At 38.4% G+C, this 21,192-nt stretch overlaps 1 protein-coding gene across 3 annotated transcripts in view; it reads left to right on the top strand.

The window, feature by feature from the left end:
- TAFA2 (TAFA chemokine like family member 2) overlaps positions 1–21,192 on the top strand; it is a 468,681-nt gene that overhangs the window by 399,901 nt on the left and 47,588 nt on the right. For all 3 annotated transcript variants that reach the window (XM_032348831.1, XM_032348832.1, XM_032348830.1), the window contains exons 3-4: positions 13,181–13,333; positions 14,433–14,557. In XM_032348831.1, the coding sequence (XP_032204722.1) occupies positions 13,181–13,333; positions 14,433–14,557 (278 nt within the window). The remainder of the gene's footprint in view (positions 1–13,180; positions 13,334–14,432; positions 14,558–21,192) is intronic.

The raw sequence follows: 21,192 nt of genomic DNA, 5'->3' as shown, positions 1-21,192 counted from the left end.
TTTGCTTTTCATGTTAATCGCTGGGAACAAAGCAAATCTTCCATATGTGAGAAAGATATTGTTGAAAGGCAAAGATTTTGTTCATTCTTGAACAATACTGATTTCTTCTGTTTGTGGGTGTCTTGCTGGCTTTAAAGAGCACCCCAGATATAGAAAACCTCTTAGGATACAGTGGGGTATGGAATTATGAAACTGCAGAATTAGATACAGGAAACAGTAAAGGTTATCCTTGTCTTAGGGGATAATCATCTCCTAAAATTAAATGACTTTAGTCCCTCTATCCCTCTAAATTTGTGCATAGCACACCAGAGAATACAGTTTTAGAGAGGAAAAAATACTTAGAGAGCCTTTGAATTTTGCAGTTGAGGAAACTAAATTCCAAATAAGTAAAGTGGTTTTTCGAAGAATTGTCCTGACCAATTTGGGACTGAAACCAAGGTATTCTGGTGGCAGGGTACAATGCCCTACTACTCAGATGAATAAGCTTTCATTGACTATGCGGGAAGTTTCTTCTATTATGTACAAATGTTACTGGCTGAGATACTTTTAGCTGACATCACACTCTTTTTCTTTACTACATGGTATTACATCTTCTGTCATATATGGCTAACTTCCTTATTTTGTAGATGATAAATTGTGACTTAGGGAGATTAACCAATTTACCAAAGATTAAGTAGTTCATGGTAGTACTATAAATAGAAGCTAAGGCTTTCCACCTTCCTAATCCAGGGCTCATTGACTGTATCTCTCCTCCTGAAACCCGACTTGGCTCTCCTATATAACAAAATTAAGCATATAAACACACACAGCCACAAAATAGCAAGGTCAAATGTTTTTACAATTTCTAATAAGTTCATCTAAGCTTGGACTTGGAAAAATGATTAAATTTACGGTTTTTTCCCCCCTCTTTTGAGAACCTTTGTAGTAAACCATTTATTTATTCATTTATTCATCAAGCATATTGATTTTTCTATTATGGCTCTCAAACTGTGCCTCAAGCTGGGGATTCAGTGATACATAATCATGAATTTGGGTCTCACAATTTAGTAGAGGGAAACAGAGATATAAAAAGTAAACAGAGAAAACTGTTACAGGTATTGCAGAATAAGTAAGAAAATGTTAATCAGAGGACAGAGTGGTTCAGTCTACCTGAGCGTTGATTAACAGATTCATAGAGCAAGTGTTGTGATGTTCTGAATCTGAAAGATGGGGTAGATGTTTCCTGGAGGTAAACAGTGGGCTGGGATTGAAGAGTGACAGGTAGCCGAAGCAAAGATAGAATCAGATCCTAAAGATAGGATCTTAGTGGGGTGTGCTGCTAGAGTGCCTAGGAAATTGAGGCTGAAAATGTCAGAAATGGGCCCATGAAAGGATGCTTGTAGTTTGCCAAGAGTATGAATTTATCCTACAAAAAATGAAGAGCCAGGACTTGTTTATACCCTGGGCTTAATTCTAGGAAGATCTACCATAGTAGAATGCATATGTTTATGTGTGTGTAAGGGAACATGCTAGCAAATAGGGATAGCAGTTCAGGCCCCTTGTGGTTGTGCAAGGCATGGAAATTGAGGAGGCACATGGGGGTAGAATGAGAGGAATGTGGTGAACAAGATGTGGGGGTTAGGTAATCAAAGTGACATTGAACTTGGAAATTAAGAGAGCTGAGTTCTAATTATGGATCTGCCACTCTATAGCTGTGTGATCTGGAATCAGTGAAAACTGTAGATGTTTTCTAACCATGAATTTCCTTTTTGTAATGTAAAACGGCAAGGTAGGATTTTATCTCTATTATTCTTTAAGTCTCTACAAATTGATGATTGTCTCAGATCTCTGCATTGTGTAAGCAGATTCAAGGGTCTAAGGAAGGTTGTCTTAGCCTCCATACTAATTATACCTAACATTTATTCTTCATCAAATATAAGCATCATTGGGAATGTCGATTCAGTTGATCCTCATTGCAACCCTTTATGGTAGATGATATTATAATTATCATTTTACAGATGGGGAATTTACGTGTAGAGAGTTGAAATAATTCCTTCAGAGGCTATCTTTTTGTTCTCTCTTTATGAGTCCATTCAGCCTGCTATAACAAAATACCAGAGACTGGGTGCCTTATAACAAGAGAAATGTATTCCTCACAGTTCCAGAGGCTGGAAATCCAAGGTCAGGGTGGCGGTGTGGTACAGTGAGGGCCCTCCTTTAGGTGGCTGATTTCATGTTGTATCCTCACACTGCAGAAGGGGTGAGCAAGCTCTCAGGGACCTCTCTAGTATCCGCAGTGAACGTAATCACCTTTCAGAGGTGATACCTCTTAATACCATCACCTTGGGCATTAGGTTTTTAACATTTATTTGAATTTCGAGGGAACATACACATTCAGACCATAGAACTGCTCTTTTTATTCACTGTATAAATTCCCTTAAAAAGCATCTGGACTATACTTCCCTCCTTCCTAGGTCCATTAATAGGAATATTATTGCATATTCATTAATACTTGCTATTGTAATAGATATCTCTCTAAATCTCAACATAGCTTGAGATTTAGTCAACATAGCTTGATTCAACATAGCTTCTTTCTTGTGCATGTGAAGCCAGTCAGTGTCAGAGGCTGGATCTCTCTTTGATGTTGTTATTCAGGGATCCAGGCTGTTGGTGGCTCTTCTAGATCACCTCTGGCACTGATGTCTGAAAGATGAAGAGGTAGAGTGGCTGACACAGTAGGAGGCTTTCACAGGCCTGGTCCTGAAGAAATATAACTTACTTCTGCCTACCTTCTATGTGTCACATACAAGAAAGAGTCGTCCAGTTGTATGCCCAGAAGAAAAGAAAAAGGAGGCTTGGTGAATAGTTAGGCACTCACTTTGGGAGCTGGGATTTGAGCCTCGACCATTTGGCAACAGAATCCTCACTCAAACCACTATGCTCTAGTACCTTTTGGACTTGATCGCTCTCATGGAATTGGCACTAATTAAACGGTTTTGTACATAAAGCAGGTTAACTTTAGGATGCAGGTTGACTTTATAGTGCATATTATTTCTGTGTAGTTAAGATTTTTGACTTCATACAAACTCCCTTCTCTGTTTCTCATTAAATTTAGTGACTTAATGAACTAACTGACATTACTTTGAAGCAGTACAAAATCTTTTACTTTGACTCTCCTTTTTTGATAGGTCTAATGTATTGTACCCATTATAATGCAACTTAATCATTTCAGAAATTTACAGAATTTTAGATTGGAAAGAACTTGGAATGCTAATGCTAAGACTAGTCTGATTTCTTCATTTTGCAGAAGAGGAAAGATACTCAGAGACCTTAATGACCTACTCCATAGTACACTCTTCAGGCTCAGAGAACTATGCAGGAGAGCCCAAATACCCCATCTTTCTTTTTACTGCTTTTTCCACTCAACATGTGATTTTCCTCAAGAAGCACTTGGGCTGCACTGCCCTCCCTTTAAGGGACACTTACAGGAATCTGATTAATCATAAAAGAACAGCATGACTCTTACAGTTTATAGGAACTGGGGATGTTCTGATTCTTCACAATTTTCCTGTATATGCAATTTGGAATTAAGCAAAAAATCTGCTTTTAAATCTTTGACATTAGAAACATTTTAAAAAGCACAATGGAGATTTTCCTGTCTGAGTAATCCGAGATAGCTTTGGGGTCATCTCTGGAAATGTCACTTTTCACACTGAAGGAAATGTAGAAAGTGAGACTGTTGGGTTTTGCATTTCCTGGATCCTACTTTGAAGGTAGAAACTTGTCCCCTGCCCTTAAAAATGGTGACAGAGATACTTCTGCTTGATACTTAGCTTTTGTTAATTAATAACTTTAGTTTAAAAAAGGAGAACTACCCTAGTCAGCACATTTTTGGGGGTCAAAGTACAGAGATCTCATCAAATTACCTCATGAAAAAAGAGGTTCGTTGAAATCTACTGTATAAAATATTTCAGGAATTCTGGAAAACTTCAGGAAGCCCTGGGGAAGGGCAAACACCAGGACAGCTTATGGGACTCCCTACTGTCTTACCTCTGACATCTTTTTGTATCTGTGCTTAGTTCCTTCTTCTGTCTACTTCCTTGGAGTCCCATCACTATGAGGTATAGACCCATCTCTCCCTGAGTCACCTCACTTCTAATGCAACGTATTCCTTTCCACATGGCAGTTCTGTAACTTTAGGTTCAAATTTCCAGACGGATGTATTTGATTTGTCCAGTTCCTGTTTTTGAGACACAAATTACAAGCAGAAGTTCTGGTAGTTTATAAAGGGACCACTATTCTGTGAGACTTGCCTTCTTCAACACCAATTCTCATTTAGAAGATGTAGAAGACATTCATGATTAAGCTGTGGGGCAATGGGTCTAAAATTCTCTCAAGAGTGAATTTTCTGTTCTGCCTCTTTCTCTTAAAACAGACTGGGGGACATCATCTGGTTGAGAGCTTGCTTTTGTTAATAGAGCCTTACCATTCATTATTAGGGTTATTATCCGTTAGTGACAATCTTTACCCTCCCCCATGTTTTTATTTTTTTCATGTAAAAATGGAGCAGTTTTAGAAAACAGACTCTGTAAAAATGTCATCAGCACTTTGCTATTTCCTCCCTGATCATTTTGACTTCATAAATTACGTGAACTTTTGAAATTTCATTGAGCTCTTTAAATAACCATTTCTTTTAATTAGATTGCTTCAGCATGAAAGTCTAAAAATGTGCCCTATTTTCTCATTCTAATGAATTAAAGTGAGAAATTAGCTGTCTCAAAAAGTTTTTGTTTCAGCACATTTTTTCCATTCAAAGTGATTTACAACAACCTAAATCCACTAACTAGCCTGCATTTCAGATGTCTATTGGTGCATGTAGGTGATGCTTTATTTCTGCTTAGAAGGTGTAATGCAGCCTCTCTGGGGAGCTAGTCAAGCTGGGTAAAACTATTAAATAGGAGTGTACGGAGACAAACAAAATTTTAGAATCAATGAGACAAATCAGAATACAAATAAGAGCTGAAATCTAATGGAAAGGAAACCAAGCAGGAACAAATTCACAACTTCATGCTGAATTTACTCTTTTCTGTAGTTTAAGTGTCAAATTAAATATTTTTTTACATGCATCTCATGTCAACACAAGTATGTTTATAGATTTTTTTAAATGCAAAATCAGAACTTTTAGAAAATGTAGATAATTTTCCCTAGCAGCTATGTCTTTGTAACTTATATGTTCTATCATTGTATATTCACTAATTACATTAATAGTAAAAAACAAAGAGAATTAATATTTAAGTAATGCTATACAATTTAAAAGCAGTTTCATATGCTTGGCATACAGTGAATATTCAATAAATGGTAGCAACTGTCATCATCTTATACATCGTTTCCAGAGTGAATGAATGATTCATATGTACAGAATGTGATATGCATAGTTTTGTGCTCTTATTAACCTAAGGCCAGCAACCACTATTCAAGGTGAAATGATATGCATAAATATTATTCTACTAAGTACCAATTTTCTCATACCTATGCATTTATAGTTCACAGGTGATGAATAAAATGTGATCATTACTACACATGTATAAATATACATGGATATATGTAATTATATGCATGTGGGCATATAGTTTTTAAAAATCTATGTAAGCATATGAACAAAATCTTATTTAATTCAGACTTTTCCCTCTGTAGAAGTTCCTTTCAGTCGGTGAAAAAGCAGTTGAAAACAACAAACGTTTTGGCTAAGATGCCTTCCAGGGAGAATATACCAGTCACAATAACTTTAGAAAACTTTCAGAAATCTTGAGACATGTTTTAAGAGGCAGTATCTTAAGGGAACATTTCTGGGGGCACTCAAGGGCTAATGATCTTATTGTTGAAATGAGACATAGGGTGATAATTCTGGAAGGCCACAATTAGAGCTGGGTAAAATTCAGTATCCCCATTTTTTTTAAAAGATTTTATTTATTTATTTGACAGAGAAAGAGAGATCACAAGTAGGCAGAGAGGCAGGCAGAGAGAGGAGGAAGCAGGCTCCCTGCTGAGCACAGAGCCCCATGGGGGGCTCAATCTCAGGACCCCGAGAGATCATGACCTGAGCCGAAGGCAGTGGCTTAATCCACTGAGCCACTCAGGCACCCCTCAGTATCCCCATTTTTATAAGAATTAAACCTCTGTGTCTTTCCCGTCCTTTCACAAAAATGTAGGAGGCAACCCTTGGTGTTCATGCATCACATCCAGGCAACGACATAGACGACAAGAAAGGTGGTTTTTGTTCATTTGTTAATGACTTGGGAATTGTGACATGAAGAAAATTGTTTGTTTGTTCTTTTTTCATTTAAATCTTCTCCTGGGGTTCTTGCATCATTTTAATATGATGCTAACTGTCTGTGAAGCCTATTCTGTTAATTTGGAAAGCCCTAATATTTGATTAGTTTAGTTTATCATGAGCTCTGTCTGAATCTGTATAGAGAATTGCAGTAACTGCTGGAATTTCCTACAGTCTCATTAACCTTTTAAAGGAAAACCACAGGAATTAGTTTTACCTTCTTAAATTGCTTGTTTACCATTTATTAAACACATACCACATGCTGAACAGTTTACATGAAAAATTAGTCTTTGTCTACAAGAATCTGGTTATCCTAAGAAGTTAAGATATGTAGACAAGAAAGAACACTCTACATATGTACACTTATGCCTTGCTCAGGTGAACTAAATTCTGCTAGAAGGTTCAGTTCTCTGTTTTGAGGTATCTTGTTTCACTTGGCATATATTAAAACATACTGAAGTCAATATTCTTCCTACCCATGCCTTAAACTCTTTGAGGATAATATTACCCATCCATCTACTTACCTATCATCTGTTCTATTTTAAAAAGATTATCCCTCTCTCATTCCTCCAACAAAAAAGCTTTACAACTTCAGTTTTAGTAAGAACAGAGGCTGAGTTTTTTTTTTTTTTTTTATTAAGTCCCATTTTTCACCAGGAATTCTACCTGTACGCCTGTACATTTTCTTTTCTTTCTTCAATGAAGGGAAAGGTCATGGCAGCAAAACCTGTGTCTGTCAGGCTTACTCTTGCTGGTCAGCTTCATTATTAATCTGTTCACGTTTAGTATCATGTGCCCTGAAGAGGAGGACATGTCTGTCAGTTTTCCCTGGGCAGCTCCTACTTTACCCTCCTCTTCATTATACGTTATGGGCATCATTCTTTCCTCCCTTCTCCTCAAATTAGAAAGCATACTTTCTTCACAAGAGTCCTCGCAAACCAAACTTAGCCAAAGTAAGTATCCAATTGTGGAATGACTGTTTGCATTTCTTTAAACGATGTAAACATTTTCCTTTATTTTAAGATTTTATTTGTCAGAGAGAAAGGGAAAGCACAAGCAGGGGGAGCAGCAAACAGAGGGAGAAGCAGGTTTTCTGCTGAGCATGGGAGCCCCCTTTTGGCTCGATCCTGGGATCATCACCCAAGCCCAAGACAGGTATTTAACCAACTGAGCCACCCAGACATCCCAAACATTTTCTCCAAACATTTTTTAAAAATATTCATTTTGCATTGACTTACACAAGCTAGAATGATATATTTTGAAATATCATGCTTCACTGGCTTATCCTCTACTTAATGCATTTGGGAAAAATATATCCTACTAAACAAGCTAGGAAGCAGTAGAAAGTATTACTATGTCCTCAGGTGAGCTAAGTTTTGAAACAGTAACAAAAACCACCTCAAAATTTTAGAGGCTTATAACAGCTTAAGGCTTATTTCTCATTCATAGGTCCATCATGGTTGGTGGAAACTCTATTTCAGGTCTCTTCAGTGGAAGACTCCGGTTGATATAGTTTCTAGGATCAAGAACATACTTGGTTGCTTGGGCTGGTGGGGGAAAATGTGGTGACTCACACACTATCTCTTAAGCAGCCACACAAACTGATATCCTTTGCTATTGCTCATAAGTGACCTTTGTTACTTCAGCTTTCACTTCCTTGGCCAAAGCAAGTCACGTGACCACACTTAAGATTAATGGAGTGAAGAAGTACAATATTACCATGTATCCAGAAGGGAGAGAGCCAGAAATATTTGGTGAACAGCACTAATGTTTATCAATGGTTACTACAACTGCTTTATCCTTCTATACTTCAAGAAAGGTAGAAATGAATTTTGGTACTAGCATTGGCAAGGGGAAACCAGATGCAGAGTTTTCACCTGCCCATTCCTTTCCAATGTGTGATAAAACCTCCTTATAACAAGTAGTGAAATGGCCTTTGTGGGTGCTGAAACAGTGCCTCTCCTCCCAGGGGAGAGGTCAGTGGAATGTCACTGTGTCCTCCCGGGTGCTGTCAGACTGTGAAAGAGAACAGAACTCTCGCCACCTCAGGCTGTCCCCAGAGCTGTCTCAGCTAAGTACTGGGCTGAATAGCATCAGTATCTCAAGAAGCCCTAGTAATCTCGTTGTCAGCCTGGATTCTTTCCAAAGATTAGTAGGACTGACCTCGTGACCTACAGCTTTCTTTCCCTAAATCACTATCAGAATTCCAAGTATCCCCAGTAATGGTCAAAGAGATGTTCATCTCACGCTGCTGTGAAACCCCCCACCTTTTCCCATCCTCTGCTGTTTAGTGTGTTCCAGCCAACTCCCTGCAGGCGATCCCACCACTCCGTCCCAGGAAATTTACTTTGCCTCTTTCTGAGAGACCTGTTTTATATCTGCTTTCTTCTTTTCAGTCATCTCTCATATGTCATGGAAAAAATAGGTGAAATCAGATAAGAAACTGCCTCATCTCCTCACCACCTAATCCATTCACACCTACCTGCTTCTGTAGCTACACATCCCACCTTTACTCTTGTTAAAATGGATTATTTCCACATCAGTTTATTGTCAACCCCCCAAGTGCCCTGAATCTCAATTCCTTTTTCCTTCTCAAGAACATTCTTTTGTAATTACCTATTTTCTTTCCTATATTGCGCATTTCTCTACCAGATCATTCCAGCAAGCAAGCACGCCGTTACGGCATTCATTAAAAAAGATTCCCTTGACACCATGCTTCATTCTGGCTATTGCTTGCTTCCTTCTTCCCTTAACAGAAAAGCTTCTTGGAGGAAATGTGTATAATTGCCCAGTTTTACATCCCATTCTCCAGGAAACTTACTTTAATCATGCTTTTATTTTCATCACGCCACTAAAATGATTTTTACTGTGATCAAATGCCAACAATAGCTAACACAGAGAGCCTACTATGAGGCAGGCGGGGCTCTAAGTACTTGAGGCCTATTAACTCATTTCATCCTCAAACCAACCCTGTAAAGATGGTGCTATTAATATTCCTCTTTTAGAAAGGGGAAAAAAATGCTACTCAGAGATCCTAAATAACTTGCCCAAGGTCACGCAGCTGTTAGGAGCAGTTCAGATTTGAATGCAGCTACTCTGGTTTTAAAGGCTATGCTCTTAATTAGTACATGGTCTTACTTTTTTAATGGACAGGGACTTCTCTTTGTTTATTGAACCTTTCAGCAGCACCCCCCACAGCTGATGGATCACTCCTTCTTGAAACATTTTATTTTTTGGTTTTCCATGCTTTCATCCCATGTTCTCATTGTATTTCCTCATGTGCTGGTATTTCCTTGCTGGTCTCTATTGCTGGCTCCCCATTTCAGACTGAGGTTTGAAGGGACTGTTTCCCTTCTACTCTTTTGGCAATCTTTCAAGATTATTTGGTTCAGTCTGTGGTTCAGTCTGTGATCACCTGTGAGCCTGGATTTCTTTTTCTTCTTTTTTTTTTTTTAATTAATTAATTATTTATTTGACAGAGAAAGATGACAAGCAGGCAGAGAGGCAGGCAGAGAGAGAAGAGGAAGCAGGCTCCCTGCTGAGCAGAGAGCCCCCATGCGGGGCTGGATCCCAAGATCCTGGGATCATGACCTGAGCCGAAAGCAGCGGCTTAACCCACTAAACCACCCGGGCACCCCGAGCCTGGATTTCTTAAGTGTGTATCTGCACCCGAAGTCTCTTCTCAAAGCTCCATTTCACAAATGTTGCTGCCCGATTTATATCACTACTTGGGTGCCTTTTAATAGTCTCAAATTTAACACTGACAGCACAGAACTACAGGTATTTTAACCCAACCCAGCTTTTGCCAAACTCCCTGTTCCCAGGCCTTTTCTATCTGCCAGAACCACCCCCCAGCCCCCGCCCCCCCCAGAGTTCATGTATAAATAACATACAATGTGATATTAGTTTCAGGTATACAATATCATGATTCAGCAGTTCTACCCATTAACCAGGGCTCATCATGATCAATGTGTTTTTCACCTTTTTTATCCACCCCCTCTTTGGCAAACACCAGTTTGCAGAACCACCCACTTCTAACTGCTCAGGACAAACTGAGGAGTGACCCCATTCCCCCTTCCCACAGAGCTCATGTTCAGGCTAATAGCAAGTCAAACCAGCTCTGCAGAGGACTGTTCCTAATCTGCTGCTTCTCCCCAGCTCTGCTGTTGTTAGTGTAGCCTCAGTCATCCTCTGTCCCCAGGCTCTTGCAGCCTCTTCATGACTGGTCTTCCTCCTCTCCCTCCTGCTTCTTCAACCCATTCTTTAAAGGCAGTCTGAGCAAATTTCTAAAGCATTTAATGAGGTGTCATATCTACCCAGAGTATTTCCCGGAGTTGTGACATGAGTAAAATCCAGTTCCTTTATTATAGCCTACCAGTCCCTACTCCACTTTCCCAATTTTTTCTTTTCAGCGTAACAGTATTCATTATTTTTGCACCACACCCAGTGCTCCACGCAATATGTGCCCTCCCTAATACCCACCACCTTGTTCCCCCAACCTCCCACCTCTGCTCCTTCAAGACCCTCAAATTGTTTTTCGGAGTCCATAGTCTCTCATGGTTCACCTCCCCTTCCAGTTTCCCTCAACTCCCTTCTCCTCTCCATCTCCCCATGTCCTCCGTGTCATTTGTTATGCTCCACAAATAAGTGAAACCATACAATAATTGACTCTCTCTGCTTGACTTATTTCACTCAGCATAATCTCTTCCAGTCCTGTCCATGTTGCTACAAAAGTTGGGTATTCATCCTTTCTGATGGAGGCATAATACTCCATAGTGTATATGGACCACATCTTCCTTATCCATTTGTCCGTTGAAGGGCATCTTGGTTCTTTCCACAGTTTGGCGACCGTGGCCATTGCTGCTATAAACATTGGGGTACAGATGGCCCTTCTTTTCACTACATCTGTATCTTTGGGGTAAATACCCAGGAGTGCAATTGGAGGGCACTCATGAAAGAAATTGAAGAAGACACATTTCTGAACACAGTTCCCTAGACCTCGCAATTGCTCAACCATGCCGTTGCCACCCAGACGACCGAGACTGTCCTAGGAACACACCACACATTTCCCCATTTCAGCTCCCTGTCATTTGTTGCTCCTTCTCTTTGGAATACTCTTCCTTTCTTAGATCCTCATAATGGTTGCTTCCCTCTCATCTCAGGTCATCATTCAGATGACCTTACAGAGGTCTTCTCCGGCACTCATAAAAATACACTCTCCTTCCCTGTTGCTTAATCTCTCTTTACTGCAGTTCCTTCCAGAAGCTTAAAATCTAGTTTTTTTTTTAAGCATTCTCAGGGGTTTATAATTTGTTTTCTACACAGGAATATGACCTCTCTGAAGGTAGGCACTGTGTCCCTCCTTTTTATGGTTATATCCCTAGTACTCAGAACCATACCTGAGGTGTGATATTGACTCAATTAAAATGAGATTAAGTACGGTACAAAGAGTTAGCATAATGACTTGTACAATATAATGCAAAACACTCAATAAATTAAACCAAACCGAATCATCCTTAGCTAAGAAAATATTTTCTAGAGCAGAAGAGTCTGACTCTCAAGCTTTTAACTTTCACAGAGATAGACTTGTGTTTGAATCAAACACAGAGAAATCCCCATTTGTATCTACAGTGGTGGGAAAATCTTTGCGGCACTGGAAATGGTATCTCTTGACAGTTCAAGAATCCCATGTCAAAGTCATATGTCACACCCAAGTTTCTTGGTCTTGCATGGAGGAATGGACAATATGTGTGATTTTTTTTCTCTCTTACAAGATCTAAGGAAGATGTCTAACCTGTTTGCACAGTAATATTCATCCCCAAGGGGAAGATTAATATAAATATATGATGTATTGATCTCTACAAAACGGGCCTCAATATGTTTGTATTATTAAATAATTTCAGATCTGTTTTTTATATCACATTTTTAAAAATTTCTGAAAGGATTGTGTTTCAAAAGATATTTGATTTCAAACTTATTTTTAGCATATAAAACTTCTACTTTATTGTTCCAAAGTAGGGTTAATACTTTGAAGATGAAATGCTACACCCACCCCCAAAAAAAGAAAGAAAAAGAAGGCAAACTAAAAACCTGCTCTAATGTGATAAGTGAGGTCCACAAGTCCCAAGTACCCAACGATTCAGGAGCCTTACTGCCAGGTTAAGTGGCTGGGTGGGGGAAGCCTTGCAGCTTATTGGATGGGTCTCCCAGGCTAGATATAAATCCATCCACATTCTGGCTATGGTTGTTGGTGGCAAGATGGGAAGAAAAGATTTTAGGGGCTGAAACTGCCTGGGACTTCTAGGAAAATGGCAGCAATTTCAAGAATCCCCAGTTAGTTAATTCCCCGGGAAACTGGGCAGAGGAATACTGAGGAGATGGGTTCCACCCTTTACCTCCTTGCTTCCTGAAAAGAGGTTCCCTGTCTGGCTTCTGTGCTTACCCCTAGAAGAAAAACATAACCTTAACCCTCCCCTAACCCACCACTTTGAGAATAGGTCTGCTTTTTGCACCATTGCAGGGCACCTTGTCAAAGGTTTGCCTTTCTTTGATTAACATGTTGGACAAAAAAGTCATATGCAAATAAGTACGTTTTTGATGATGCCACATATTGTCTCTATATTTCAGACTGTTCTTACAGCTCATTCTAATCTGGTCACTAATTGTTCCTGCTTCACCAAGCATTTACTGATAGAAATGGTCCTTGCACATTTAGAAAAGAAATCAAATCTGCATTATGGAGTCAGCATCATTGTATTTCTAGTTTCATGCATGGGGGAATCTATATTTAATGTACATCTAATTATAAAGGGGGGGGGAGAAGCCAAAGCTTTCTCAATGTTGTCTTATCTCTTGTTTTTGTTTGTGCAGCTCATCATGTTAAAACGGGCACTTGCGAAGTGGTGGCACTCCACAGATGCTGTAATAAGAACAAGATAGAAGAGCGATCACAAACAGTCAAGTGCTCCTGCTTCCCCGGGCAGGTGGCAGGCACCACGCGAGCAGCTCCATCTTGTGTGGATGGTACGACTTCTTCCATTGCTCATGGTGGTCATATAGCTGGGGACTGGGTAAACCTGGAAATCCACTATAATACTGTTGACTGTGGTCAACCCTGAGGGATCATACCATAAATCTTGTGGTTGATGAGAGATTATTGATCAGGGGGAGGGGCATTCTGAAATCTAAAATCCTCTAGAAGGAGGTCTAAGACCTTATTCAGTTTTATAACGAAAGGCATTCTAGGGAGGTTCCAACAAGTCCATGTGCTTCTTACTTTGATACCATCAAATACTGGTTTACCAGTGAAAGGTGTGTGTGTGTGTGTGTGTATAAATTAATTGGGAAGAGAAAATAGAGGCTTAAACAGTATGATGATGTAAACCCATGGGTGGTTCCTAAGAATGAAAATATAAGCACCATACAGATAAGTGAATTTGTAATTTGACTTAACATGAAATACTGATTTTTATGGAGATCCATCAAAATGTTAATTTCTTTATTAGAGGGTTCACCTAATTACAATAGGACATACATCTTTCTATGGGTCTACTTAATTACTGTTACCATAAAAAATAATTTAAGTATTCCTATTAACATGGCTCATTCCTTGTGATGATGGTTACTGCCCACAATTAAAAAAAATTACATTAATGCTAATATTCTAATTTTAGTTTACTTGTGGGAAGTATTACATTAATTCTAAAATGTTGATTCTAAACTGGTAGTAGGTTCATTGTCTTATATATTTAGGTGAATCAGTGCATGCATATGTCTACATAAGTTTCTTCCCACTATATTAGTTTTCATGAAGCCTGTACATTCACAGGAAAATATCCTTCAATAATGTGCTTCTAATTAACAATATTGTTTGTTAAGAGGCTGGAGCTCATGTTCAGTGTTCTTACCACAATAAATGAAAATTTAAAATAAAAATTCTTTTAGTCAGAAAATCTAGAAGGATTTAGCCCCTTTGGACAAAAAGAGAAGCATGCTTCAAAACCCAGTCTTCACCACTATTGGGAAAAATCGGTGTCCTTTGTTCTTCTTTAAAAGTGCACACGGAGAATTAACTAGCCCAAATAGAAAACATTGAATTGATTTTTTTTTAAATCTCCTGTAGCTTCAATAGTGGAACAGAAATGGTGGTGCCATATGCAGCCATGTCTTGAGGGAGAGGAATGTAAAGTTCTTCCAGATCGGAAAGGATGGAGCTGTTCCTCTGGGAATAAAGTGAAAACAACTAGGGTAAGTGGACAGCTAGCTTGGGAAAGCAAAAATGTCTGTGAATTCATAGACTGTGGACATGCACAGTAACATTGTTAAGTGATGGTTGTACAACGAAGAGTATAGTTTTCCATACTACACCCTTCCATTTTCTTCCTAATTCACTTTTTTCACAACACATTTTAATTTTACTCAGAATAGCATCTTCTGTAGATTGCCATCAACTGTCATGTTATTTAATGAATTAATGTTGTGTGTTCCCCTTCATGAGATACTGACAGTGATGAGAAACCCCCTGAAGATGCATGTTAAATGCTGAGAAGGTGACCCCAATCTCTTATTCTTCTAACGGACAGTAATTTGAATATATTCTGGGGGGGAAAAAAAAGAATTTATTTTATACATGACTCAATACAATTTCCCAACTAAGAGTCTTTCATTTTTATGAAAGTAATTATTTTGATCTTCCTGATTCCTGGGTCAATAAATGGTTTTCTAATGGTTAACTTTGTAATGAGTTATGAAGAAGAGTTTCTAAATCTCAGGGCCAATATGAAAAGAATACTCTTCGGACAGTGATATATTTCAGCTTGCAATGACTGACTTCTGGGACATGGGAGAGAAGTGAAAATGGTTAGCTTTAAACTTTGATTTCCTAATTAGCTCCGTGGATATTCTGGATGGGCAGCATTTAAATTTTCTGTAGAATCAGCAAATGAAAGTTCTGTCTTGTTTTGCTATTTGCTTTGAGGGGAAAGCAGACTATTGATTAGAACTGGATAATTGGGGACTAGAATAGAATAATGATATAAGATTTTATTTTATAAAAAGTAACATAAGACCAGAGTGGAGTTAACTTACCATACTGTTTCATAATGGCAGTTTTTTTTTTTTTTTAAACCTCTCTGGACATATTCAAGAGAATTATTTTTGAATCCTATCAGATATATAATTCAGTCTGTTGAATAACATGTTGATCACATTGGCTATTCAGACATACACAAAAGCAACTAAGTTTCTAATAGCAGAAATAATAACTTTATATTTTATCCTATTATTCATGACTCTCTTTGTTGGCTAAATGCTGACATACTTTTCCAAAACCCACAGAGTGCATGATCAGTTAATTAGAATAATTGTATTATTCAGTTAGCACATGATATAAACCATATTGATTTATTAAAAACAACCTTGGCAATATAAAATTTCCTTATAAGTTATTTATAGAATGAATATATTTCCTTTCCTAACACTATAAATTCTTAGTCCAAAATAGCACTCATGGAAATTCACTGAAGATCTGAGATTCTGAAGCAAATTAAAAAACAAAAACTACACTCTAAACTCTGTTTTTTATTACTTCAATGGACATGAGGAGGCTTACATTTATTGGATACTTAAAACATATGCCATAAACTGAACAAAGTACTTCATGTGAATGAGCTCACTTAATCCTCTTAACAGCCCAGTGAGGAAGATAATATTATTATCTCCTTTTTACAGATGAGTAAACCAAAGTTTCAAAACCTTCAGTGACTTCCCAAGGTCATACAGCCAATGAACAAGGAAGCCAGGGTTCAAACCAAGCAGTGTTATTCCAGAACCCAATCTCTTAACCTGTAGTTTAAACTAGATAATTTAACTTATTCTTAAGTAATAGTGAGGAAAGCTTCCTATCATTCTGTTCATATTAGGTAGACCTTTAAAGTTATCTTTAACTTTCTGGATCATTGAAATGAAAAGGTCAAGACCATGTGATCTAAATTCCCACAGTAAATTGTGTAAGAAGTGCTGCTTCCTTCCTTACTGTGCCATATTTTCAGGGTCCAAACTTAAAATTCAGTCTCTGCAATGCTTCACATTTAAGTGGTTTTCATCATGTAATTAAACAAGATGGATGAGAGGCTGAGAATTTGTGAGAGAGGAAGACCATCATCTAGTTCCTCCCGTTCGTTTCCGTTATAAAGTGTTAGGCCACACAGAGTAGATTGTATTTCCTCTTTATTTCTCTTTTGCCCTGAAGAAGAGCTTTTAAGGGAGGGCCTCCCTGAAGATAATGTAGAAAGGGCTCATGCCACCAGAAGTATTTTTTTTAATTTTTAATTTTTTATTAACATATAATGTATTATTAGCCCCAGGAGTACAGGTCTGCAACTCGTCAGGTTTACACATTTCACAGCACTCACCATAGCACATACCCTCCCCAATGTCCATAACCCAACCACCCTCTTCCTACTCTCCCGACCTCCCACCAGAGGTATTTATTAAATCACTTTTAAGATTCCTTCCAACTCGGGGACGCCGGGGTGGCTCAGTTGGTTAAGCCGCTGCCTTCGGCTCAGGTCATGATCCCAGCATCCTGGGATCGAGTCCCACATCGGGCTCCTTGCTTGGCAGGGAGCCTGCTTCTCCCTCTGCCTCTGCCTGCCATTCTGTCTGCCTGTGCTTGCTCTCTCTCCCTCTCTCTCTCTCTGATAAATAAATAAAATCTTTAAAAAAAATAAACACAAACATTCCTTCCAACTCGGAGTCTGCGATTCTCATTTAGAATAAGGAAAAATCATCATATATAAGACCAGTGATCCTCGAAGACAAAGTTTCTTGAGTACAAAGTAAATTATTATCTCTTGTTTTCTTTACAAGAAAAAGATTGCTGGTGAGAAAGAAGGTATATAGAGATTTCCAACTGAAGGGACGTTATGGTATTCCAAATGGCTAGGCAAAATGATAAGCAATTTGAAGTGTTTTGAGTGTTTCAGGATGATAAGCAATTTCCCTCAGGCCTCAAAAAACAAAGTCTCCAAGGTCATCAGGTTATTACACTTCTGCTTTCTCCACTGAAATAGTACAAAAAGTATAGGAGATACAAATTTTTGAAATAGCTCTGGCTAGTATTACTTTGTACACTGCGGAAGTGTTGGACAGAGGTAGCTCCTGCCCCACATAAATAGCAGCAAAATAATCAAGAAGAATTCTGATCATTATTCGTTTCATTGGCATTATTGTTCCTTTGTCAGCCTTAAATAAGTTAGCCATAGTCGCGGCAAGCCAAGCAGCCACTGCAGCCCTGATTTGGCAGGTTCCAGCCACAAATGGGGAAAGTCCAGAAGTTAAGCATGAATAGATTACAAAGTAACCTAAGAGCTGCTCGAAGCCAAAAGCCAACTGAGTTTCTTATGCAAGATATGTTGGTCTTGTGGGATTATCACTGCAAGCAAAATGGCTCGAGAAATGATTAAAATTTGCAATAATGTACACCCTTCCTTTTAATTGCCCATATTCAATCTGGAGTGCTCCAGTAAGCCGAATGTTAGAAAAAAAGCAGTCAGCCAAAAACAGCAATGAGACTTGCTTAGCCTCAGCAGAGATGTGGTGGTACTTTCCAGAACTGACTACAGATTATGGGCTGGGTGAATTCCTCATTTAAGACTAATTTGGAATTTACATTGTACTTCCTACTATAAATGTGAATTATATCCCCTTTCTGTCTTTGTACCAGATTCAAGAAGCTTATTATTCTGATCCCATTTTCTATTTGTCCCAACAAGGGAGAAAAGGCAAAGAATAAGACAACCCTTGCTGGAATATCAGTATTTTGCACTCATGTTCTTCAGTGTCCCAAACATTTAATTGGGAGGGAAAGGAGGATGCAACATTTGTTTCCTGAACATTATTTCTTACCTTAAAGGTGGAAACTTAGGACTGGTTATGATCTCTGTAACTACCTATTGTATTACTTTTAAGAACTCCAAAGCTAAAGTCATGAAAGCCCTTTGATTTCAAACTCACTTTCAAAGATAAATAATAAAGAACTTTTCAAAGAGTCATTAATAAAAGAATACTCTTTCCAGTGTGAAAGAGCACATAATTATACGCTAATTATATAATATGAAAGTAGCAGGGGGGAAAGGTGCTATATAGAACTTGTAAGATTTGAGAAAAAAAAATCTTTGATAACATTGTTGGATCCTTAGCAAAAATAGACTCTGATTCATTTCTTTTAATGTTTTGATATTCTTTCTCTGTGAAACATCTCCTAAAGGAAGTCACATTTTGATTTTAGAATTCACAGCTCATGGCCATGGCTTTGGGTTCCAAATACCAATGGTCATTCAGTTCTTAAGTCTGGTTCTTCCCTAAAGAAAGATGACCTTCAGAGTATGCAAGAGTCTGTATTTTCATTAGATATTTCATCTCAATGAATCACACAGAGATGTGATTAGGTCTATTTACTTTTCATATACTTAAGACATTTTCTGGGTAATTTTTAACTAATTGGAAGTCTTTCATCTTTACTAATTTACTTAAAGTGCCTCAAGCAGATTAGAACTCTATTTTTCTAAAATCTCTTCAAGTCTAAGTGGATTTTAAGTCCATAAAATATGATTTCATTTTAGTGAATAATGCAAAGAAAATCAACAGGTATTAAGAATTTCCTATGCATAAACATCCTGTAATAACAATGCTCTTATTATAATCAAAGTGACAAAAGCATATATGAAGGCATTTACTTAGCTTGTAGAAAGTGTATTGCAGGTATTATCTTATTTAATTTCCAAAACCACAGTAGGCACTAATGAGAGTACAAAGATGTATGGCATGGTCCCTGCCAAGCAGGCATATGCCCTAGATTGGGGGAATGAACACTGTACAGTTGCATTATTCTTGTTATCCATATGCAGTCCACTGACAACACTGGAATCATGGATAAGTATAAGGGTAACATTGTTATAATAATGGGGATAGTATAAACCTTTAGCTCAGCCTCCTCATCTGCAAAATAAATGAGGAGATTGAGTTAGATTCAATTTTGAGTTCCTTTAACCAGGATTTATTTTTTGGTTCCACGTGCCAAGGACATTTTTAACTTCCTTTCCAGCTAAATTTATACGACACTAATAACTGGCTAATCTTAGAAGATAGATTAAGTATTTGGGTTTTTACTCCTTTCCCTGTAAGGGAGAAAAGAAACAGCATTTTAGGATGCTTTACTGATTAAAGCCTCAAGTCATCCTCTTCCAGATGCTGCTGGATTTTATACTAAAACTCAGTGACTGTTCTGTGATGGGGCGCGGGGTGGACCTGAACACTGTACAGGGGCACTATTCCAACCCCAAGGCCAAAAAAAAAAAAAAAAAAAAAGCCGCAAAATAATACAAATAAAACAAAAAACACAGAGCAAGAGGAAAAAGTTCATTTCCTCACCTTAAGATGGTGCAATTTGTGTGAATTCTTCAACCATAGCGCTCTCTCTTGCCTTGTAAATTTAATCACAGACTCAGGATAGTATAGTTCTTTCCTGATCAGCCCTTTCTTAACAGACAAATTCACCATTCATTTGTCTTCATCTCACCTCTGGTCAAGCCCTAAATTGCCTCCTGGTCCACAGCACAGAGTACAGTGACCTTTTTGACCCTTGTTTTCCAATTATTTTGACAGTACTTGCAGTAAGAAATACATCTTATAGTGTGATCCAATGTGCATACACAGACACATATACATCCCTCACTAAAATTAAAATTCTAATTTTTTTTGTTTTATTTCCTTCTTTCTTACCTGTCTCAACCCCATAAACTAATTTCATGACCTGCCTCTGTGTTACAACGTGCATTTTGAAAACCAGTACTTTAGGCAGTGGTAGCCAGCCGCCACTAGCTTGCAGAGATATAATCTACTGATTACACCGTTTTCAAATCAATTTACCTCTTACATTTTTAATATTTTTTTTCTATGTTTTGGGGTAAAAAAAATTCTATCATTTTGTAAAATATAGATTTCATTGGAAAGAATGAGTATACTGTGTACATTTATTCATTCAACAAGTATTTATTGTCTGTTGTGTTGTGAGGTGCTATTCTATGTTCTACAACACAGCATGAAGAAAACTCCAAGATGGGGATCCGTGCCCTCATCGATTATATATCCTCATAGCGTGTATTAGTTTTTGCTTGCTGCCTTTGCAAATTCTGGGATTTACCGTTACATTCATTTATTTTCTGTAGGTAAGACTGGGCCCCAGCCTGGCTCCATGTCTCTCCGCTCTGGGTTTCACAAGGTTGAAAATATGGGGTGTTTCATCTTTTCACAGCAGGGCTGTGTTTTTCTTGCTGGAGGCTGTACAGGGAGAATTTGCTTCTAAACTCATTCAGGGTGTTGACAGAATTCTATCCCTTGTAAGAGCAGGAATGAGATTTCTATTTTTCTGGTAGCTATCATCCAGGAGCCTCTCGCACCTCGGTCAGAATGTCTGCTCTCCTGTTCACCCTCTTTCCTTTTCAAGCCGGCCGTGACATGTGGAGTCTTTCCCACGCCTTGGATCTCTCTGCCCTTGTACGCGCTCTCTTCTGCCTTACTCTTCTGCTTCTGAGGGCCAGGTGATCGTCTTATGTGAAAGTCAGCCAATGAGCAACTTTCATGACTTTGCAAAGTCCTTTCGCAACAGTATTGAGGTTAGTGTTTATTTCAGTAATGGGACAGAAGTCTCTAGAATTCTACCTATCACACAGAGGGAGACAAAAATAAGTGGGTGAAGTAGATTGTATGGTAGATGGTGATAGGTGTTATGGAAGAAAGTTAAGGCTGAGGGAAATGGAGAGTGCTGAGCAAGGGAGCTTGCATATTTGCCTGAGGTTTTGCAGGAGGTAGGGGATGAGGCA

Source organism: Mustela erminea, chromosome 6 (assembly GCF_009829155.1).
Source record: "Mustela erminea isolate mMusErm1 chromosome 6, mMusErm1.Pri, whole genome shotgun sequence".
NCBI classification, from domain to species: Eukaryota; Metazoa; Chordata; class Mammalia; order Carnivora; family Mustelidae; genus Mustela; species Mustela erminea.
Note: the sequence above shows the minus strand (reverse complement) of the source record. Positions and strands in the feature narration are given on the sequence as shown.